Source organism: Diadema antillarum, unplaced genomic scaffold (genome assembly GCF_040938485.1).
Source record: "Diadema antillarum isolate AM-2024a unplaced genomic scaffold, OU_Dant_1.0 scf00000036, whole genome shotgun sequence".
Lineage (NCBI taxonomy): Eukaryota > Metazoa > Echinodermata > Echinoidea > Diadematoida > Diadematidae > Diadema > Diadema antillarum.
The window spans coordinates 3,163,550-3,184,816 of record NW_027270925.1 but is presented as its reverse complement, the minus strand read 5'-3'; the positions used below and the strand labels follow the sequence as shown (position 1 = coordinate 3,184,816).

The 21,267-nt window shown below is 38.3% G+C and overlaps 1 protein-coding gene across 1 annotated transcript in view; it reads right to left on the bottom strand.

Annotated features, from left to right (window-relative positions):
• The window catches only part of LOC139745277 (WD repeat-containing and planar cell polarity effector protein fritz homolog), a 77,600-nt gene that overhangs the window by 22,918 nt on the left and 33,415 nt on the right, over positions 1-21,267 (bottom strand). Inside the window, exons 19-20 of the mRNA XM_071655681.1 lie at positions 19,435-19,558; positions 11,110-11,173 (exon numbers count right to left, since the gene is read on the bottom strand). Coding sequence (XP_071511782.1) covers positions 11,110-11,173; positions 19,435-19,558 — 188 coding nt within the window. The remainder of the gene's footprint in view (positions 1-11,109; positions 11,174-19,434; positions 19,559-21,267) is intronic.

The window sequence follows — 21,267 nt, the reverse complement described above, 5'->3', positions numbered from 1 at the left end:
AATGCTAATTTATGAGCAGTTTAATGCACAATTTTGATTCTTTCTTTACATGAAATGAACACTCATCTACAACAAACAGCAAAAAACACATTTTCACCAAGTTATCTCATTTTTCCCCTGTTACGCATTTGCATACCCTGATTGTGCTATTGACCATGTATAACATATATATATATATATATATATATATATACATACATATATATATACATATATATATATATATATACATACATACATATATATATATATACATATACATATATATATGTATATATATATATATATACATATATATATATATATATATATATATATATATCCATCTGGAAGCACAAACATATTGAATAGATAAGACTTCACCCAATCTTCCAAATTTCCAGTTTTCATTTTCTCCTGTGGACTTCCCAAGTGTACTGACTTAACATTACCCTCTGCTTGATGCTGTGGTCAGATTGCTGGTGCATAAAAAATTGATTCAATTGGAGACTCTGCGCTCTATTCCTTAAAAGTTGAGACAAAACACACATATTGAAAAAAAAAAATAGATAAGTACTCTGGGAGCGCAGACCTCTGCCAAGCAGCTAATTTCCGCCACTGATCTTATTCTTCCATAGAGATTAGTGATTTCCATCCATACATATATGCATGCTGAAAAATCATCCAATTTCCCAACACAGAAGCCTTCTGTTATACATCATCAACTTCCAGCTGTGTGGCACACCTCACCCTAGCAGAAACGAGAGCATGCACTTCAGTGCAAACCTCACAAAATGCACAGCTTGATCTCCCAATCAAGTTCATTCACCCTACTTGCCAAAAGATTGAAAATCCCTCATAAAATCCATAAAAATTCCTGGATCACTACCAAAATTTACCCATCTGTTCCTTGTGTCATTCTCCGCCTTTCCTTCCTCCAAATCTGTTAACAACTTTTGGGGTTATTTTTCCTTTTTTCTGTAAGAGGACTCGGAATATACGCTAAACACCTTTTTATACACCACTGATCTGAACAGTGTATCAGGTGTGTGAAGTCATCAGGATGGAGAAGACCACAAAGCTTGTCTAGAAATTTTTAAGGTTGCTTTCAAATCATGTTGTATGATATATCAACTATGTTCACTTCATTTTCAAGTTGTCATTTCTATATAGTTTTGGTAAAGCTTGCAAAGTAGTTTGCATATTGTTATTCAGTGTTTATCGGGTGCAGTTTCGTTGCAGAAATCATTCAATGTCTTTATGTCACCAATTTTCAAAAAGTTTCATCTTTTTCTAAAAGAATGATTGTCTCTATAAAGTTCAGCAGAACTTTTATACTTTTTCATGTGTCAGAGCATTCACAAAAAATATCTTTTGTTAAAACGAATTGGAGTCAGACATCTGTGTGCCAATAGATTAAAGCAGAGCCAAATACATGCATGATTATTTCCAACTGTCTGATAACAAGTGTACAGTTTTCCTTTCAGTAACACTTGGTAGAACTATTGCAGCCATTACACATGTATAAATATTCAAGGAAGAAGTCAGAAATATCAGTGGTTTAGACAGAATAGTAGAAATAGTGATCCTGTGACACAGATGGTGGTAGAGTTGTCAATTTGAACAAGTCCATTATAAAGATGAAACTGAAACTCTGAAGAGTCATAACTCCTGAATTGATTGGCCAGATTTGCTCAAACATGAACTGCTTTGTCTCACTATTCCTGAACCGCATTCATCAGGATACAAATACGATTGTACCCGCCTAACTTTCATTCTCCTTTTTACTGCTTTATTCTGAGTATCTCAGCACTCTAGTCAAAGTAATGGCTTTATCGGATAGCGTACTATGTGATGCTGAAGAAAATCACACAAAACTCATTGATTTTAATAATAGCAATATTAGTAGAACACATCACTGAAAGTTTGAGGGATATCGGACAATCGATTCAAAAGTTACTAATTTTTCAAATTTTGGTGCTGTCATTGCTGTAAAGAGCCTACTTCTCTTCATGACGTATTTCTTTTTAATTACAATATAAGAAAATATATAGAAAATTTATCATAATTTCACTTTTCTAGCAAAATGACAGAGCACTTTTCTTACCACTTTCAGAAAGCAGCGGGAATGTTATTACTGTCATCATATCTCAGTGGCAAGATGATGGAATGTGTGCTTATCATGAAAAATGATATTTTGTGGCATTCTCATGTTTTCTTTATATTGTTGCAGAACATGACGTGACAGTTATGCAAACTGATGTGCTTTACTAATATTGGTGCTTTCACTAAATCTATATTTATATTTGGGCTTTGACTTCGTTTTATCAAAAGAAAAAAAAATAAATATCAAAGAATGTGATTTTAAAATACCCCCCCCCCCCCCCCCCCCCCGCCAAACAAAGCCCACTATTGAAAGTAATAATCAAGTTCATGTACACATATATTCCCACTGAAAAACAGGTATTCCATCGATATCAATCCATATTATGGTCAATTTCGCCACCGCAATATGTAAGGGAAAACTTACTCATCCAGTAAATTATAGTTTTAATGGCTGAAGAATATCATGGGAGTAACCTGTGTGATTATAAAAATAGTACTTTAGTCATTCTGACTGATCAGATTTGATGACACTGAAACATGTTTACAGAGTATCAAGACAAGTAATAGCATGATGCTTGTGACCAAGTGGTAATAGCTTTGCAATTTTAACATATAATTTCAGCCACATTTTCTGTAAATCTCAAAACCTAAGGAATTAATAGCTCAATCCATAATATTTCACTATGCTGCTACACTGCTACAATACTACAATGCTAATTAATGCATTGTTCAACACTGATTCAAGATGTGCTGTGGAAATCTACAACTTATATTGGTCACATGTGCCAAATTTCTAGTAAAAATGCCCATAAACAGAGGAAGTTAGCTGAATCCACAATACGACTGTCTAATTTTTAGTAAAAAGTTCTTTTGCTGTGGCCACACATTGTTTGCCATTGACAAAAATGTAACATACACATCTACATACTACAGCAATCACAGGTACCAAATCTAAAGCCAAACATCTAAAAAAAAAATCTTATAACATTTTTATGGTTTCATGGGGTAATTTTTTTTTTTTTTTTTTTTGCCATGGCAATTAATGCACTGTCTACATTCACAAAATATGAGTCTTGAAGATCTACATATAACTGTACATGTATCATTGTAAACATGTCTACCATCTCAGGTCATTTGCTAAAAAACAAACAAACAACAAAAACAAAAAACAAGATTTGAAAGACAAAAAAGGGGATGGAATGACAGACTGACAACCAACTGACCGACCACAAAGTGATTCCTATAAATTCATCATTACACAATTTGTGTGGGTAGGGGTATAGAAAACAAATGACACTGGTAATGCATGGACAAAAATACAATTTTCTTTATTTTTTTTTTTCATTTTCCTTGATGAGCTCTCCTGACAAGTGGGAATTTTGTCAAACCCTTGCAGCTTAGTGATTGAATATTTTGCAGATTAAAATTGGTCTGCAAGCAACGATTACGGTAGCTGGAAATGTAGTGTCTAGACAACTGTTTGCAAGTCGTCACCACGGCAAAACACAAACCGCAATTTACATGAAATATGCATTGTACACAGACGTAAATTGATTTCCAACTTCAGCCTGTTCACACCTTTGATGTCTCCCACACACACTGCTTTTAGCAGATGACAAGAACTTTCCACTCAAACTTGATTTTGATGGCCTCTTTGCATTTTTGCTAGTTTGTTGTTGCATTGACGTAATTGGTTCTATGGGAGACTGCTTGAAACATGGCCAAATCAAGAGAGCAGAACAATAAAGTATCTTGACTATTAAAATCTCTCTGCACATTAAAAAAAAAAAGAAATGTTGCTATGGCGACTGGTATGCCTCCGCCATTATGCATGGTTCTCCCAATAAGTCTATAGTACATCTTGACAATGTGTGACAACAGTTTCACATATCAAAATGACATGTTTGTCACAAATGTGTTGAGTGTTCACTTTCCTTGAACTACTGTAAAAAGTGAAAATTTTTGCACTGTTGAAATTTTTGCGCATTTCCTGCCACCAGAAGCTGGAACAAAAATACATATGTAAAAGCATGCAAATATTTTTGCATGCCATATGTTTCTGTGGTCAACGACTCTTAGATTCCCAATGAGAATCACTGTCAGACAGTACATGCATAAATATGTATTAAGTTTCATGATGATACCTTGTGCCTTTTCCAAGATATGGAGGCAGAAGTGAAATTTAGACTTTTCATTTGACCTTTGACCTTTGACCTCGAGTTTCAAAACTTTCTCTAGAGAATCTTTATCCTGCAATACATGTATACAAAAAGTTTCAAGACAATATCTTCAGGAATTGCAAATTTTGAGGAGATGAGTTGACCTTGACCTTTGACCCATGACCTCAGAATTCTCAAGATAATCACTGTAAGGTAGTACATGCATATATACTCAGTTCCACAAAGATACCTTGAACCATTTCTGAGATATGGAGAAAAAGTGAAATTTTAGCGTTTTTCACTTGACCTTTGACCTCACGGTCCAAAACTTTCTCCAGAGAATCTTTGTTAGGCAATACATATCTACACTTAGTTGCAAGGAAATACTTTCAGGTATTACATAGATATGGGGGGGAAATAGTGAAATTTTGAGAATTTGACCTTGACCTTTGCCCTTTGACCATGAGTATGTGCACCCAAAAGTTTACAGGTGCAATTTCTCCCACTCACACATATACATGCCAAGTTTCATTACGATACCTCATATGGTTTTTCAGTTATGCTGTCCACAAAATTGATTACGGACAGAAGGACAGAAGGACAACCCGAAAACATAATGCCTCCAGTGACACTTCGTGGCAGAGGCATAACAATCAAACAAATCCCAAACACGAGTTGTTCCCAACAACCACAAAGCATGTGTCCAAGACTTGCCTGATGCATCAAACTACACTAATTCATTCAAACTGCAATCTCACTATATAAATGATTAACTCTACATCTGGCCATGCCAGGTAATACTGTAAAAGTGGAAATTTTCGCGCATTTCGCGCAACGAGAAGCTAACGCGAAAATAAAAGCACGCGAATATTTTTGCATGCCATGTGTTCCAGTACTTGATTTCTTGATTCCGCGGAATTAAAAACGCGCGAAAGTCTTCTGACACGTCCAAGCGCGAAAAATTAGTCGCGCGAAAATATCCACTTTTACAGTACTGGGGCAAACCATGGGGAATTGGGGGGGATGGAGGGATGCATATCGGAGTAAGATATAATGTAAATGCATGGGGTGCCCAAATGAGGTACCAAATCATCGCATGTTATAAAATGGGCTTCAGAATCTCTGCAATCTGATTGGTCAATTGTCATGCATTGATTTTAACTGATCCACACTGAGCCATGCATCCAGTAAAATCTGAACGCATGGCTCAAGTCTTGTATAGTGTAGTGTTTTACAACTGGAGGTGTACCGGACGCATGATGGGGAAAATGGTTGTATATCATGACTTTACGGGCCCATTTTATAACACAAAAGATGCACAGGCCTATTTCGTGGATCAGTGAGAATTGGATGCTCTCATTTAACTTTAGAACAGTCTACTTTTAGAACTTTAGAACCCACTCGCTGCGTTTGTGGGTTTTGTTCCAAAGTTAAACTCGCGCATCCAATTCTCACCGATCCACTCTGTCCTGTGCATCATTTGTATAATATATATTCACACTTTGGGCACGTCATGTGCAGCATGCCAGCTTGAACTACATAGTACACTTCAGTTGTCTTGATACTCATCCATCGTTGAATGCATAACACTTTTGTTTTCCTTTTGAAATACCAGTATATTATAATCTCTATGCAATTATATCATACAAAGAACTCAATTAGTTCTGTGTCCTTCTTTGCAGGAAATTTCATTGACGAACTGTGGGTATAACACATCACTTTGCATGCACGTTTCTCTATAGTCGACACCATTACATTGTAAAAGTGTAAACCAAATTACTGCTCCATGCACTTGTCTTCATGTAATACTGTATAATGAAATTTACCAAGGGTACAGTCACATGACTTCTATTAAAAATTGCAGAAAAAGTGGGAATTCTAACATTCTTTATGCAGAGTGATGACCATTTGGTTAATGTGAGTGAACAAAATTCCCGCACCCCTGTCCACCATCGCATCTCAAAAAATTGCTAAAATCTTTGTTTACATGGAAAGTGCTACTATGATGAAATGTTGAAATGTTTTCATTTAGGCCAGCCCAAAATCGTTGGTGTACATGCACAAATTGTGGGCCTGCATACCACAATCAGGGCCAGCCTCAGGCCGGCCTGCCAGTGTAAATAGGGTTTAATGGCATCATTTACCATTTGCAGATGACACAAAAACCCAGCTTTAGTGTTTCAAAATAGTTCTAGAATGTGAGTTAGAGATAGAAACAACCAAATGTAAAAATTTGAATCAGTATAATCGATGTTAAGTATTGTAAAATATACAAAATGTGAACAACAGTTATGATAAAAATCTTCCTAGACTAAACCATCTACAATTATGATTTATTGAGAAAAATAGTAATATCTCCTTATATTTTAGGCTTTCTTGCAAAATCTTTATATGGTGCCATGTTTTGTAATACAACTGACCTACACACATATGCATCTAATATGATATATTGAACATTTTTTTTTTTTTTTTCAAATCACTGCTCCCAATGGTAAACAGTAATTTTAAGTCCTGGCCAAGAGCATACAGCTGCTGCTGCAGCTATGTGCAAATATATGCGTAACTAGAACTATCTCTCATTGTGATTAATATACCCCCACCCACAACTGAGGGAATTAGCTCAACCAGGACTAATTTCTTTTTTTTACTTTTTAATGGAAAAAAATTTTACCATGGCAATGCACTGTTTAAAAGTGAATAAATGTATTGCTCACTGTCAGTCACATCGTCCCAAATCTCAGTCAAGTGCTCAAAAACTGAGTGAGCAAGATAAATAAACTGATAATTTGTATGGTTTTCATAAAAAATTGTGTTATCACGGCAACACAATGTTGCACATTAAGAAAAAATGAAGTTTGCACAATAGCCGTCACATGTGCCAAATTTCAAGCCAAATGATAAAAGGCTGAGGGCCTTAGTTGAATTCACATTAGTGTATCATTTTCATTCAAAATATACTGTTACCATGGCAACACATTTTCAACACTGACAAAAGATTTTTTTGCACATCTAATGTAGAGATAACATGTGCCAAATTTGAAGCCAAAATGCTCTAAAACAGAGAGTTAGGAGAATTGAAATGTTTGTATGATTTTCATTCAAAATGCACTGTTACCATGGCAACACATTGATCAACAATGATGAAATATGAAGTTTGCATATCTCTGTACTATAGTGGTTGCATGTGCCAAATTTCAAGCCAAATGCTCAAAGACTGAGGGAGTTACCTGAATCCACAATATTTTTGCATGATTTTCATTCAAAATATGCTGTTACCATGGAAACTCATTGATCAACAATAACAAATGGTTAAGTTTGCACATTTACGTACCATAGTGGTCAGGTGTGCCAAATTTCAAGCTAAATGCTCAAAGACTGAGTGAGCTAGCTGAATCCACAATACATGTATCTTTACATGCTTTTTGGTGACAAAAATGCTGTTACCATGGCAATGCATTGTTCAACACTAATGACAGATTAAAGGGACTGTACAGTACTGGTTGAGGTGGGAATTCATGTTTTGAACATTCTTAAGTGAGATAATGAGAACGGTATGAAATATGAAAGAGCATGTAATTTTAAGAAGGATTCATTTGATGAAAATTGGTTTTCAAATGGCTGAGATATCCAAAAAAATTATAATAATAATAGGCGACATGCTACAACTTTATTAGGATATCTTTGTTTCACCTTGTTTTTGGATATCTCAGCCATTTCAAAACCGATTTTCATCAAATAAACTTTTGATACCCCTTAGAATTGCATTCTCTTTGACATCTCATAGAGTGGTTTCTGAATATCTGGCAAAACTTAAAAAGCTAAATTCTCACCTCGACCAGAACTGTACACACCCTTTAAGTTTGCACATCTATATGCTATAGTGGTCACATGTGCCAAATTTCAAGCCAAATGCTCAAAGACTGAGGGAGTTAACTGAATCTACAATATTCTTGCATGATTTTCATTCAAAATATGCTGTTACCATGGCAACACACAGATCAGCAATGGCGAAAGATTACGTATGCACATCTACGTACTATAGTGGTCACATGTGTCAAATTTCAAGCTAAATGCTCAAAGACTGAGGTAGTTGCCTGAATCCACAATATTTTTGTATGCATTTTAGTGAAAAGATGCTGTTACCATGGCAACGCATTGTTCACCACTGACGAAAGATCAAGTTTACACATCTATGCGCTATAGTGGTCACATGTGCCAAATTTCAAGCCAAATGCTCACAGACTGAGGGAGTTAACTGAATCCACAATATTTTTCTATGATTTTCATTCAAAATATGCCGTTACCATGGCAACACACTGATCACCACTGATGAAAGATTAAGTTTACACATCTATGTACCACAGTGGTTATGTGTGCCAAATTTCAAGCTAAATGCTCACAGACTAAGGGAGTTAGTTGAATCCACAATATTTCTGTATCCTTTTTGGTAAAAAAAAAAACTGTTACCATGGCAACGCATTGTTTATCACTGACGAAAGATTAAGTTTACACATCCATATACTATAGTGGTCACATGTGCCAAATTTCAAGCCAAATGCTCTAAGACTGAGGGAGTTATCTGAACAAACAATATTTTCGCATGATTTTCATTCAAACTATGCTGTTACCATGGCAACGCATTGATCAACAATGACGAAAGAGTAAGTACGCACATCTACGTACCATAGTGGTCAAATGTGCTAATTTTTGAGCCAAATGCTTAAAAACTGAAGGAGTTAGATTAATCCACACATTTTTGTATGATTGGTAAAAAAATAAAACTGCCGTTGCCATGGTAACAGATTTTTGAACGCACACACCAAAGATGTTTTGGCACAACTATACATTACATTGATCACATATCCCAAATTCAAACTGAATTGTTACAAAATTGAGAGAGTAGTTCGATCCACAACATTTTGTAAGATTTTTATGAAAATCTGCCGTTGCCATGGCAACACAGTATGAAATACTCATGAAAAAGGTGTCTTGCATATCGGCCTCTGGTAGCAGTCACACATGCCAAATTTGAAGTTAATTGCTCAAAAAATGTGAAAGTTGTTTGATCCACAAGTTTTTATAAAAATATGCTGTTGCCATGGCAACGCATTATGCGATATTAACGAAAAAGGTGTCTTGCACATCTACCTTTGATAGCGGTCACACATGCCAAATTTGGGGTCAATTGCTCAAAAAATGAGAGAGTAGTTCGATCCACAACATTTTGCAAGATTTTTTTAAAATTTGCCGTTGCCATGGCAACTTACCGACCGCCCGACCGCCCGACCGCCCGACCGCCCGACCGCCCGACCGCCCGACCGCCCGACCGCCCGACCGCGCCGACCGACCAACCGACCGACCGACCGACCAACCGACCGACCGACCGACCGACCAACCGACCGGCCACCCGACCTCAGAGTGATTCCTATATACCCCCCCTACACACTATGTGTGGGTGGGGGTATAATAATAAGAGCATGTGTGTATTACATGCATCACACCAAGACTCATCACCAAATACTGTAAAACGAGGAATGTTCGTGTGCATTTTAATTTCGCGAATTTCGCAAGAGCCAAGATTCGCAAAATTAAAATGAATGTGAATGTTCTTGTCGACACTCTACGCATTGAATGTTAGAGGCAACTCACGAAAATGTCATGCCGCGAAAAAGGTCGTCAGCTCTAATTCGCAAAAATTTCATGCCACCAAAATGTTGTATTTTACAGTATGCACTTATTCATAACTAATTAAACAAGAGACCCAGGGGTCTAGCAGGCACCTGAGTATTGCAAGTTGTTGTTGTTTTTTTCCTCTTGCAGACTACTACTTAGGAACACAGCACTCTTGGAGGGGGGGTTGAGGGACTCCAGGGGGCATGGTGTCCATTTGTATAGTGTATGACACCGGCGATAATACCTATCAAGTTTGCAGAAAATCTAACCATTCATTTTCAATAAGAAGGTCTAGATAAACAAAAATAAAAAAATGGTCCCACCCCTGGATCTGCCATGAACAAACTTCAAAGTGCACTACCTACTGTATATAGAAGAAGATGAAAATGCAAAATTTTGGCCCCCATTTGGTCCCCCCACCAAACCCAAAGTTCTTGGGGGTATCCCCGATCTGCTATGAACAACCTTGAACTACAGTCAAAAATGTACTTACACATAGCACTAACTGAGCTCTGTCACTTCTGGTTCTACAGAAGATTTTAAAGAGTTCTCTACTTGGGGGTTTTGGGCCTCATTGGAACCCATTTGAACAATACAGGAAAGTTACCTGCCAAGTTTGGTAAAAATCCATCACTGAATTTTCAAAAGGATGCAGAAATGTAATTAAGCTTAATTGCAACCCATGACTGACTATTAATGATCTCAATAGTTCATTTGAGCATTTGGCTCAGTTAAAAAAAAAAAAAAACACGTTGAATGCTTATATCTTGGTGGATCAAAGATCACTTACAACTATATCCTCACCGTTGAAAATCTTAAAAATCTTCAAAGTTTCAGATACGCAGTTTGACCTAATTACGGCCGCTTTGGATTCGGCCTTGTAGTTGCTTGGCCGAGCAAGGCTTGGGCATAATATTCTTTGTGAAGGAAGGATGCAGAATACTGTAAAAGTGGAATTTTTTTGTGGTGTGGAAATTTTTGCGCATTTCGCGCAACCAGAAGCTAGCACGAAAATAAAAGCATGCAAATATTTTCGCATGCCATATGTTCCAGTAGTTAATGTCCTGATTCCGTGGAATAATAAAACAAGCGAAATTCATCTTAGCTGGACGAGCATGAAAAATTACTCGCAATGAAGATATCCACTTTTACAGTAAGTGAATTAAGAATAAAGATGTCTACTGCCACTCACCATGAAGAGATCTCTGGAGTGTAGGTCCACAGCCAGGAGGAACGCCTTCTCAAATCGTTGGTACCTTAAAAAGAAAACAAGAGACAGAGTGGGTTGAGCGCTCACCTGAGTATCTCAAGTTCACTTTCCACATATTCTCGCTGACAAATATCTGAGAGGAATTGGGAAGGGGGAGGGGGGGGGGGGGGGCTAAGGGGAGCCTCCAGGGGGCATGGTATCCACTGTATATATGCTATCACATTGGCAAATAATATGTGCCGTTTGAAGGAAATTTTCCTGCGTATTTTCAAAAATAAGATATGCAGTGAAATTCAAATGTGCCAATTTAATGACAGGATGATAATATTAGTACCAAAATAATCTTGGGAAATGATGGATTAAACAACATCTAATATCTTGTCTGAAAACAAGAACAAAAAGCAAAGCAAAAAAAAAAACCAAAAAAAAACCCCCCAAAAAACCAAAACCAGTTCTGGACAATATATTCTGATTAATTACTGCTTAAAGGCATAATTTCCCATTTGCAGATGACACAAAAACCCACTATTAGTGCTTTAAAATAGTTATGAAATGTGAGTTATGGATAGAAACAGCAACTGTAAAAATATGAATTGGTAAAATAAATGTTAAAGTATTGTTAAATATACAAAATGTGAACAATAGTTATGATAAAAAATTTTCCATATCAAACCGTCTACAGTTACGGTTTATTGAGAAAAATACTAACATATATCTCCTTATATTTTAGGTTTTATCGCAAAAATTTTATATGATAGGACGTTTTGGGGTACAACAGACCTACACATATGCAATAAATGTCATATTTTGAAGAAAAAAAAAAATTAAATCTGTTTCCAAAGGAAACTGAGATGTAATTTGTGAGTGTGCTAGGCTATTCCAACTAACAAAACAAAACCAATTCTGCTTATAAGTAACAGAAAAAACCCAACAACAATTCTGGATAATATATTCTGATTGATAACTACTCAACTTGAGATGCTATTTCTACGCAAGCTAGGTTAATTAACAGAACAAAACCAATTCTGGACAATATATTCTGACTGATTACTGCTAAACCTGGGATGCAATTCTTATGTGTGCTAGTTTAAGTAACAGAAAAAAACCCAACAACAGTTCTGGACAATATATTCTGATTGATTACTGCTAGACCTGAGCTGTTATTTTTCTGCGTGCTAGGTTAGCTGCTGATTATTATATAAATCTTCATCATTCTGGTCCATGAAATTTATTTCTCTCTTTTTTTCTTTTTTTTTATATTGTTGATATCTATGAGCACAAAAGTGATGTTGAATTTGGAATGTCCCCACATTATGGAGAAGAATGTTCAATGCATAGAAAATGTATGTATCATACTTTTTTCTCTCTGCTTTAAATACATAGAAACTACAAGATGCCGGTAATCTTCAGGGAAATCACCTGTTCTGATGAAAATGGGGGGGGGGGGGGAATGACAGGATTGTATGCTCACATCCAATGAGAATTTAGAATTTTCCTTCTATTTTTTGGAAATGCACATTTTCATTGAAATAATCTCCATTCCAATGCAGGATAACAACTCACTGAGACATAAAAATAGTTGATGATACTTTCTTTGAACAACAAACCAGAGAAGAAATCTTAAAACATAAAATCCATTGTCATATTTGTTACATATACAGTCAAAATATTTCATGCATGCAAACAATTAAAGAATAGAACTGTGTATTTCTGTGTCCTTTTACAATATTTCTTTGTTGATCAATTTCAAGGTCATAAAGAATGATTCTTCTAATGAAACTGGTACCCCTGGTGGCACTATCAGGGTGCCCTGCAGCAAAATACGTGGTTATTATTAATAAGTCCACAGAATTAACTTCTTGGCTCAACATATCGGGGATAAGGGGAAAAGGCAGTATAAACAAGGAAAGACTGTTTATACAAGAAAAAAAAGTAAAAGTACAGTATGTTCAGTCATTCAATTTGAATGTGTACTTCAACACATAGAAAAATGTTCAGTCATTCATTATTGAATGGTTGAGATGTTAAGTGCTATCAGGGAGGTGGGAAGCTACCTCCCTGGTGCTATGGTCAATTATATTATATTGGATGGCTATGAATGGGATACCAGGGAATATTGCATGAGTTAGGGCCAATATTACACAAATCGAAGATGAGTGCAATATTGGCCCTAACAAGTGCAGTATTCCCTGGTATTCCATGAATTAATGCCATCGGATACAATCATTATCATCTACAATCATGAAGAGAAAGCATATACTGCACAAAAATACCATAGACCTACTTCTACCCATCTTTGAAACTGACTTAGCAGTCCCATCCCAGCACTGAAAAGGGAAGCCCCTATCAAAAGCTGCGTATAAGGCATGCGACTAGCAAGATGTATGCGCGCTTGTGAATTGTAACAAAATTTTGCGTACTAGTAGCATCGTTTGCGCACTCAGCAAGTGCTTGCACAACAGATGAGACAAAATACTGTGTATCATTGAACGGCCAGTAACAACGGTAGCCTATGGGGAATAAATACCTTCGCCTATGCGTTTCATTCAATGTGCTCTCATATTGAATGCTAAAATTTAGCGAACAGTATGCATTTTTAATGCGCCGCCAAAATGTCCTCTACAGATGATAATTGGTAATGTTGCATAGAACTATATAGAGGGCACAATTGGTAGACACAGTAGTAGGAACGGAAGTAAAACAAGAGACCCAGGGGTCACGCGCTCTCCTGAGTATCGCAACTTCACCTTCCATGCATTCTCTAAAGTCATCAATGTACAAACTCATGGTATTAACTTTGCTTAATCATTTCTGGTTCTAGAGCAGAAGATTTAAATATTCCTTACTGTGGGAGGGGGTGGGCCCCCTAGGGGCCCCCAAGAGGGACATGGTGCCCATTTGAAGGAACTGAGATTCTATCCCCCTAGGGATGCTACCTGCTAAGTTTGGTCAAAATTCATTATGAGGTTTTCAAACAGAAGATGAACATGCATAATTCAGCCCCCATTAGGACCCACCCCCATCCCCTCTCCTGGGACCTAAGGGGAGGGGGGGGGGGCACCCCTGATTCCACAAATTCCATGAACAAACTTGAAACTACAGTCATCAATGTACTAACTCATAGTATTATCTTAGCCTTATCACTTCTGGTTCTAGAGAAGATTTTTAAAGATTCCTTAATTTTAGGGGTTTGGGCCCCCCTGGGGGCCCCCAGGTGGACCATGGTGCCAATTTGAATAAATTGAGATCCTATCTCCCTCAGGATGCTAGCTACCAAGTTTGGTGAAAATCAGACATGGGGATCTCAAAGTGAAGATGAAAATGTTCAATTTAGGTCCCATTAGGACCCCTCCCCACCCCCCCTCCCCTGGGTCCCAAGGGGGGCACCCCTGATTCCCCCATGAACAAACTTGAAACTACAGTCATCAATGTACTTACTTTACTTACTTTACTTTACTTTTCCGGAACGATGGTGTAGGACAGAGCCTGTTCATCGATCAGGTAGAGTTATCTCTTGATGCTCTCTTTCCAATCAAGCAATTGTCCAGCGCTGTTACCCATTCTAATACAATTAACAGCTCAACTTCTATTGCGTATTTGTGTTATTACCAAAAATGGCCTATGGCAGGAGTTGACAGCTACTGGAGACCAAGAGCATGTATTATGTACCAATACACATACATGTAATGACTATAATCAGTCATAATCAAACACAACACCTTTCCAGTGCTTGTCTAGCCTATTCTTAAAGGCATTTATGGAACAAGCAGAGACCACTTCTTCTGGGAGAGAGTTCCACATACCAACAACTCTGTTAGCAAAGAAATACTTTCTGACATCTAACCTTGCAAACCGTTTTCCCAGTTTCATGGAATGACCACGTGTTCGTCCATTACTATTATGAGAGAACATGTCAAACTTTGTGTGATAGTGTCCATGTAGATATTTGTACACATCAATCATGTCCCCTCTTTTTCGCCTGTAACTGAGAGATGGCAGTGAAAGGTGACGTAGACGTTCAGAGTAGGACAAATGCCTAATCCCCGGAATCATTTTAGTCGCCCTTCTCTGAACGCTTTCAAGTCTTCTTTGTTCACCTAGCTTGAAAGGTGACCACACAGCTTGACCATATTCCAAGATGGGTCTCACAATGCCTTTAAACAAGAGCCTAACAGTATCCTCATCCAAATATACAAAGGATCTCCTAATAATTCCTAACAGCTTATTTGACTTTGCAACAGCTTGGGAAATATGGTCCTTGAATGTCAATTGTGAGTCCACTAAAACACCCAAATCCTTCTCAGCTTTTGTTTGAGCCAAGACAATTGTGTCAGACCCTTTCTTCATGACATATTGGGAGTCTGAACATGACCGACCAATTTTCATTACAACACATTTGTCAGGGTGGAAACGAAGCTGCCATCTATCTGCCCATGACTCAAGTGTCTCTAAGTCCTCTTGCAGCTGCTCAGTAGCTCCTGGCTTATCTGAGCGCACATACAACTTTGTGTCATCTGCAAAGAGTTTTGAGCTAGACCGAACACATGTTGGGAGGTCATTTATGTACACTACAAACAGAATCGGGCCAAGTACACTCCCTTGTGGTACTCCACTTGAGACAGCTGACCAACCTGATTTCTGACCACTGACCACGACCCTTTGGCGTCTGCCAAGTAAAAAAGATCTAATCCAAGCAAGGACTTTGCCCTGAATGCCATATGCCTCCAATTTATAGAGCAAGCGCTGGTGGGGAACGGTATCAAAAGCTTTCATTAGATACATATACACAACATCAACAGTACCACCCTCTTCTAGTACTTGTGTCCATTCATCCAACACTTCCAACAAGTTTGTCATGCATGACCGCCCAGCAATGAAACCATGCTGATGATCAGAAAGAAGATCATTCCTTTGGAGATGATTAACAACTTGCTTTCTCAGCAGGCTTTCAAACAACTTACACACCACACTGGTTAAGCTTACTGGCCTATAGTTTTTTCCATCTGCCTTACTACCCCTCTTGAAAATCGGAGTCACGTTAGCACTCTTCCAATCCTTTGGTAAATTACCTGTTTCAAGACTCTCCTTAAAAAGGATGGCAAGAGGTTCAGATATGACATCTGCTAATTCTTTGAGTATGCGAGGGTGAAGATTATCAGGTCCCAGGGATTTACTCGGCTGGAGATTGTGGAGCAGGTCAAACACATCCTTAGTCGATATGGCAAAATCTGAGAGTGGATGGTCAAACTCAACTACCGGTGGGTCCAGCATATCCTCCAGATCCTCTTGTGTAAATACTGATGTGAATACACCTTGCAATACCTCTGCTTTCTCTTTGCTTGAAGAGGTGATGCTCCCATCACTTTTCTTAAGATTGGCAACAGACTCACGAACAGTAGTCTTCGATTTCCCATACGACCAAAAAGCTTTAGGGCACTGTTTTGATCCAGATGCTATACGACTTTCAAAGTTACGAACTGCTTTTCTACACGCCCATCTGGCTTGATTCCGTGCACGAGTGTAGCTCAGTCTTTGCATATTGATATCATGACTATTGTACTGTGAGTTAGTCTGCACTCTCAACATATCTTGCAGCTTTCTAAATTGTCTATGTTTTTCCCTTACTAGATTGAGAGTGCTAGCATCCATCCATGATTTCTTCTTCTTGGCTTTCTTAAGATCCTTCTTTGGTGTGTATCTATCTAGTACAGAATTTACCTTTTCTTTAAAAAACAGCCAGGAATCATCCACAGATCCTGAACCGAGTTCCGCCTCCCAGTCAACGGCACCAAGGGTATCCCGCATTGCGTCATAATCTGCCTTGTTGTACTAACTCATAGTATACAAATATTGACTGCTGCAGAGGGAGATGGTAAAACTATTTGACCTCGGTGATGTCTCAACAGTGCCATGTCCCTCGACTTCGTCTCGGGACATCGCACTGTTGAGACATCACCTCGGTGCAAATAGTTTTACCATGGCCCGAAAGAAAGCAGTCGATATTTGTTTTATATCCCTCTCGAGCATTTTACTAGAGTAATGACGGTTCCCTTTTGGAAAAGTGTGTAGGTTTCGTGAACGAAAAATCTAACGATAGGCCGTAGCAGTGCAGCAGCAGTGCGTGCAGCGCGTAGCGAACGACACCGCTGCGCTGTTGTTGATTCCCACGCACGAGCTACATTGTACACTACAGCGTGCAAAACTCCGAAAGATCAAGGAGGTCCAGGACTACGTTAGAACATGGACCTAACAGAATTCTGTTAGGTCCATGGTTAGAAGTAGGCCTAAAGCGGCTTCGTTACCCAGATCATCTTCAAAATCGGTTTAAGTTCATTCCTAATTCGTACCTGATATGGTGTCCTCCTGCGATCATTCTTCCGTTACTTGAAGCAGTCACTTTGTCAATTGAGCTGAATGCATTGATCACGTCCACAGATTTCTGTAATGCTGTCGCTAGCTACAACCCACAGGACTGTCGCTCAAAAGTATCGCTACTACGCGCACTGCGGACATTCTTACGTGAGAAATGTAGATATCGATCACACAATCACGATTGGGTGCAAATCGTGGATTCCCAAAAGTACTATATCACGCTGGCTAGTAACCAATTGCACCGCATCCAGCTGCTCGTAGCTAGCTAGTAAAACTACACCATGTTCGTGCTCTGTACAATCCTATGGCAAGAAGCTTTACATGAGGGATATAATATTAACTAAGCCCTATCACTTCTGGTTCTAGAGAAGAAGATTTTTAAAGATTCCTTAATTTCAAGGGGTTTGGGCCCCCTGGGGGCCCCCAGGTGGACCATGGTGCCCATTTGAACAAATTGAGATCCTATCCTGCCAAGGATGCTACCTGCCAAGTTCAGGTTCTCAAGAAGAAGATGAAAATGTAAAAAGTTCACACACGACGGAAGACGCACGCCGGACGACCCACGCCAGACGCCGGACGCCGGACGAAGAGCAATCGCAATAGCTCACTTGAGCCTTCCGCTCAGGTGAGCTAAAAAGATGGGGAGAGTATATCCGAGCATGCCCAGCTGAGCGCAGCACCCTCATTTGCTCACCATCATCTTGTCAAATGGCTACTGAAACATGTGCATTTAAGATTGTTTTGTTCACTGTACATGAATGCTGATGCTGGCAATGGTGCATTTTGTTTGCAGAAGTAAATGAGTGTCTGTGTTAGGGTGTGTTGTGTGTGAGCATCTTGCTTCTAGTTCAGTGGATGGAGGTAGACCTATACATGTCACACACAGCTAGTTAGTTGCAAAGTGCGAGTGTGAATGAAAAGCAGAAAAACACAGCCGTCACACACACACACAGGTGTACGATCAGGACATGAATACTCAGTGTGTTTGTGAGCGTGAGTCTGACAACAGAGACACATATTATGTATCTCAAAAAAATTGCGATGCAGTTTAAGGGGTAAACTTCGGATAATGTATTTTTGTTTTCATCTACATATTGTATTATGATTATTTTTGCTGGTCTGAAATGAAAAAAAAACAGCAAAAAATATCTATTTGGTGACCACAAAATTTTTATCACCAACAGTTCCAAAAAATCACAAAATTTCACCACTTTTGGTTATTGAGATCAGCAATATCAACATCTGGCAATGCTGATAAACCACCATGCAGAATACCAGAATGGTGACACATGCCATTTACTGCAGCTGAGCTGCAGAACAGGTGTCACACACACAGGTGTACCATGTGTACATGGATACTCAGTATGTGTGTGTGTGTGTGTGTGTGTGTGTGTGTGTGTGTTTGTGTGTTTGTGTGTCCGACAACAGACACTCGTACAGAAAATTGCAACTTGGTGTAAGGGGAAACCTTGGGAAACTGCACTTTTGTTGTGATTTATTGTGATTATATATTTGTTGGTTTTGATAATCACACAAAAAAACCCTCAAAAATCGCCACATACTAATTTGATGACCAAATTAAATTTCATCACCAAGGGCTTCACAAAATTACCAAATTTCACAATAACTGGTTACTAAGATCAGTCAGATAACCATCTGGCAATGCTGAGTAAACCTTCCACAATCCTCTACAAGGAATACCAAAATAGCAGTGTACGCAATCAAGTGCAGATCTGGGGTTGCATTTTGGCCACAGTGCACAGCCTATGGTCACGAGCATTCTTTGTTTCCATTTCTGTAGTGGTGGGTCTAGAAACAGGCACCTTTAAAAACAAAATTTTTAAACAGGCAAAAAACAAAAAAACCCTGTCCTTTTTTTTTTTGTCTCTCTCAGTTTCTTTTAGGAGTGACTAAAATATCTAGGATTGCTCATACCTCAAGAGTAACTGGAAGAACCTGCGCGCCAATCGGCTAACGGCATCACGGTACTCGACGACAATGACTTCAGAAAGAGGCCTGAGCGGAACATAGAAAGACCCGAGGCTGGCTTCTAATGCAGCTGAGGTGGGATGTAAGCACAGAGATGAGAATAACTTACTACCTTCTACTGTTTGAGAGACAGAAAAAGGAGCATCTGTTTGTTCAACAAGTTGACTGAAAGATTCCTGTTCACCTCAATCAGCTCCTAAAGGGATCGTATAGTTTTGGTTGAGACCTAATTTCAGGTTTCTAACATTTCTCTGGTGAGATAATGAGAAACCTCTTATGAAATCGGCCGATGAAAGAACATGTAAATCCATGAGGAATTCAACGTTTATTTGATGAAAATTGGTTTTGAAATGGCTAAGATATCCAAAACAGAGCGATTCTAATAAGTGTGGGACCCACACTTTTTTACGATCACTTTGTTTTACTCTGTTTTTGGATGTTTCAGTCATGCCAAACACGATTTTCATCAAATAAACTTTGAATTCCTCTTAAAACGGTATGCTCTGCACTATTTCATAAGTGTTTTCTTGGTATCTCGCAAAAAGTTAAAAGCCCAATTCTCATCTCCACCAATACTGTACCATCCCTTTAACCCTAATCAGGCTGGGTTTTTTAGGCTATGTAACAGTATATCTTGGGTGGGGGCTGATTCCCACCCCCCAGATCTTGGTCTTTGGTGACAGAATCGTGAGAAAATTTGGCACACACAACACTATGTCATATTTACAAAATTGTATTCTTTTACCAAAATTATCCCTTTCTAATTTGATTTCAATTAATAATGCAAACCAAGTCCCAGATTTCATTTCAGCCTATTAAACACTAGTTGAATACATTGACAGTTTACTTTGGTGGTTTGTATATATTTATTTCAACATATTGGACAATTAAATATAAAAATTTCCAAAAGTCATTTCAAGTTGTATGTATTTCATTGTTTTTGGAATTTGCTATGTATGACATTGTTTTCTAACTTTTTTTTTCATTGTTTTTTTTTTTTTTTCACTGGAAATTGTCACCCGACCACTTTTCCACCATAATTAGCATAAAATTAATCAGTCAAAGTGAGTAAGAGGAAAAATAATCGAGATCTTATAAGTTTCAAGACAGAGCAATTTTTTCCACAGGAAATGTACACAAAATCACAAAGTTGTGGCCATTTTGGGATGACACGCATTTACAAAAATGGGTGTGGCTTCATGACGGTAGGCGCAGACATTGCAAATTTGGTCTCAAAAGTTGCGTGAGACTTTAAAAAAAAAGTCAGGAAGCCTCGTGACAAGGTCCTCTCGTGTTGCAGAATCATTGTGTGATACACTATAAAGAGGAGGCAGATAACCACCCCTCCCCCCAAGCCTTATTAGGGTTAGAATACTAAGTGTGAGATAATCAGATGAAAGGAGCTAATCTGTGCCTTATACTCTAGTTTTATATGATCATAGCACCATGCTGACCTACCTTGTGCGATCGGTTCTTTTTCCACTTTTGTGGATTTGCACCAGGAAGCCTAGAAGCAAACAGGGCTCATCTGCCCACCCCCCCCCCCGCCCCCCCCCCCCCAAAAAAAAGATTTGTTAACAACACTCATCTTCAAGATTAGGAAAAGAGTGCCCAGATCACATATGGAAAATCTCTTTAATCAGCTCCTTTCTACATATATATATACATAAAATGGGTTCGGTGTTTTTCAAACAATGTGGTAATACATGAAATGTCACTCTCAATAATATATAAATAACTGTGTTGAGATAATTCTTTTTATAGGCAACATCATGTTTT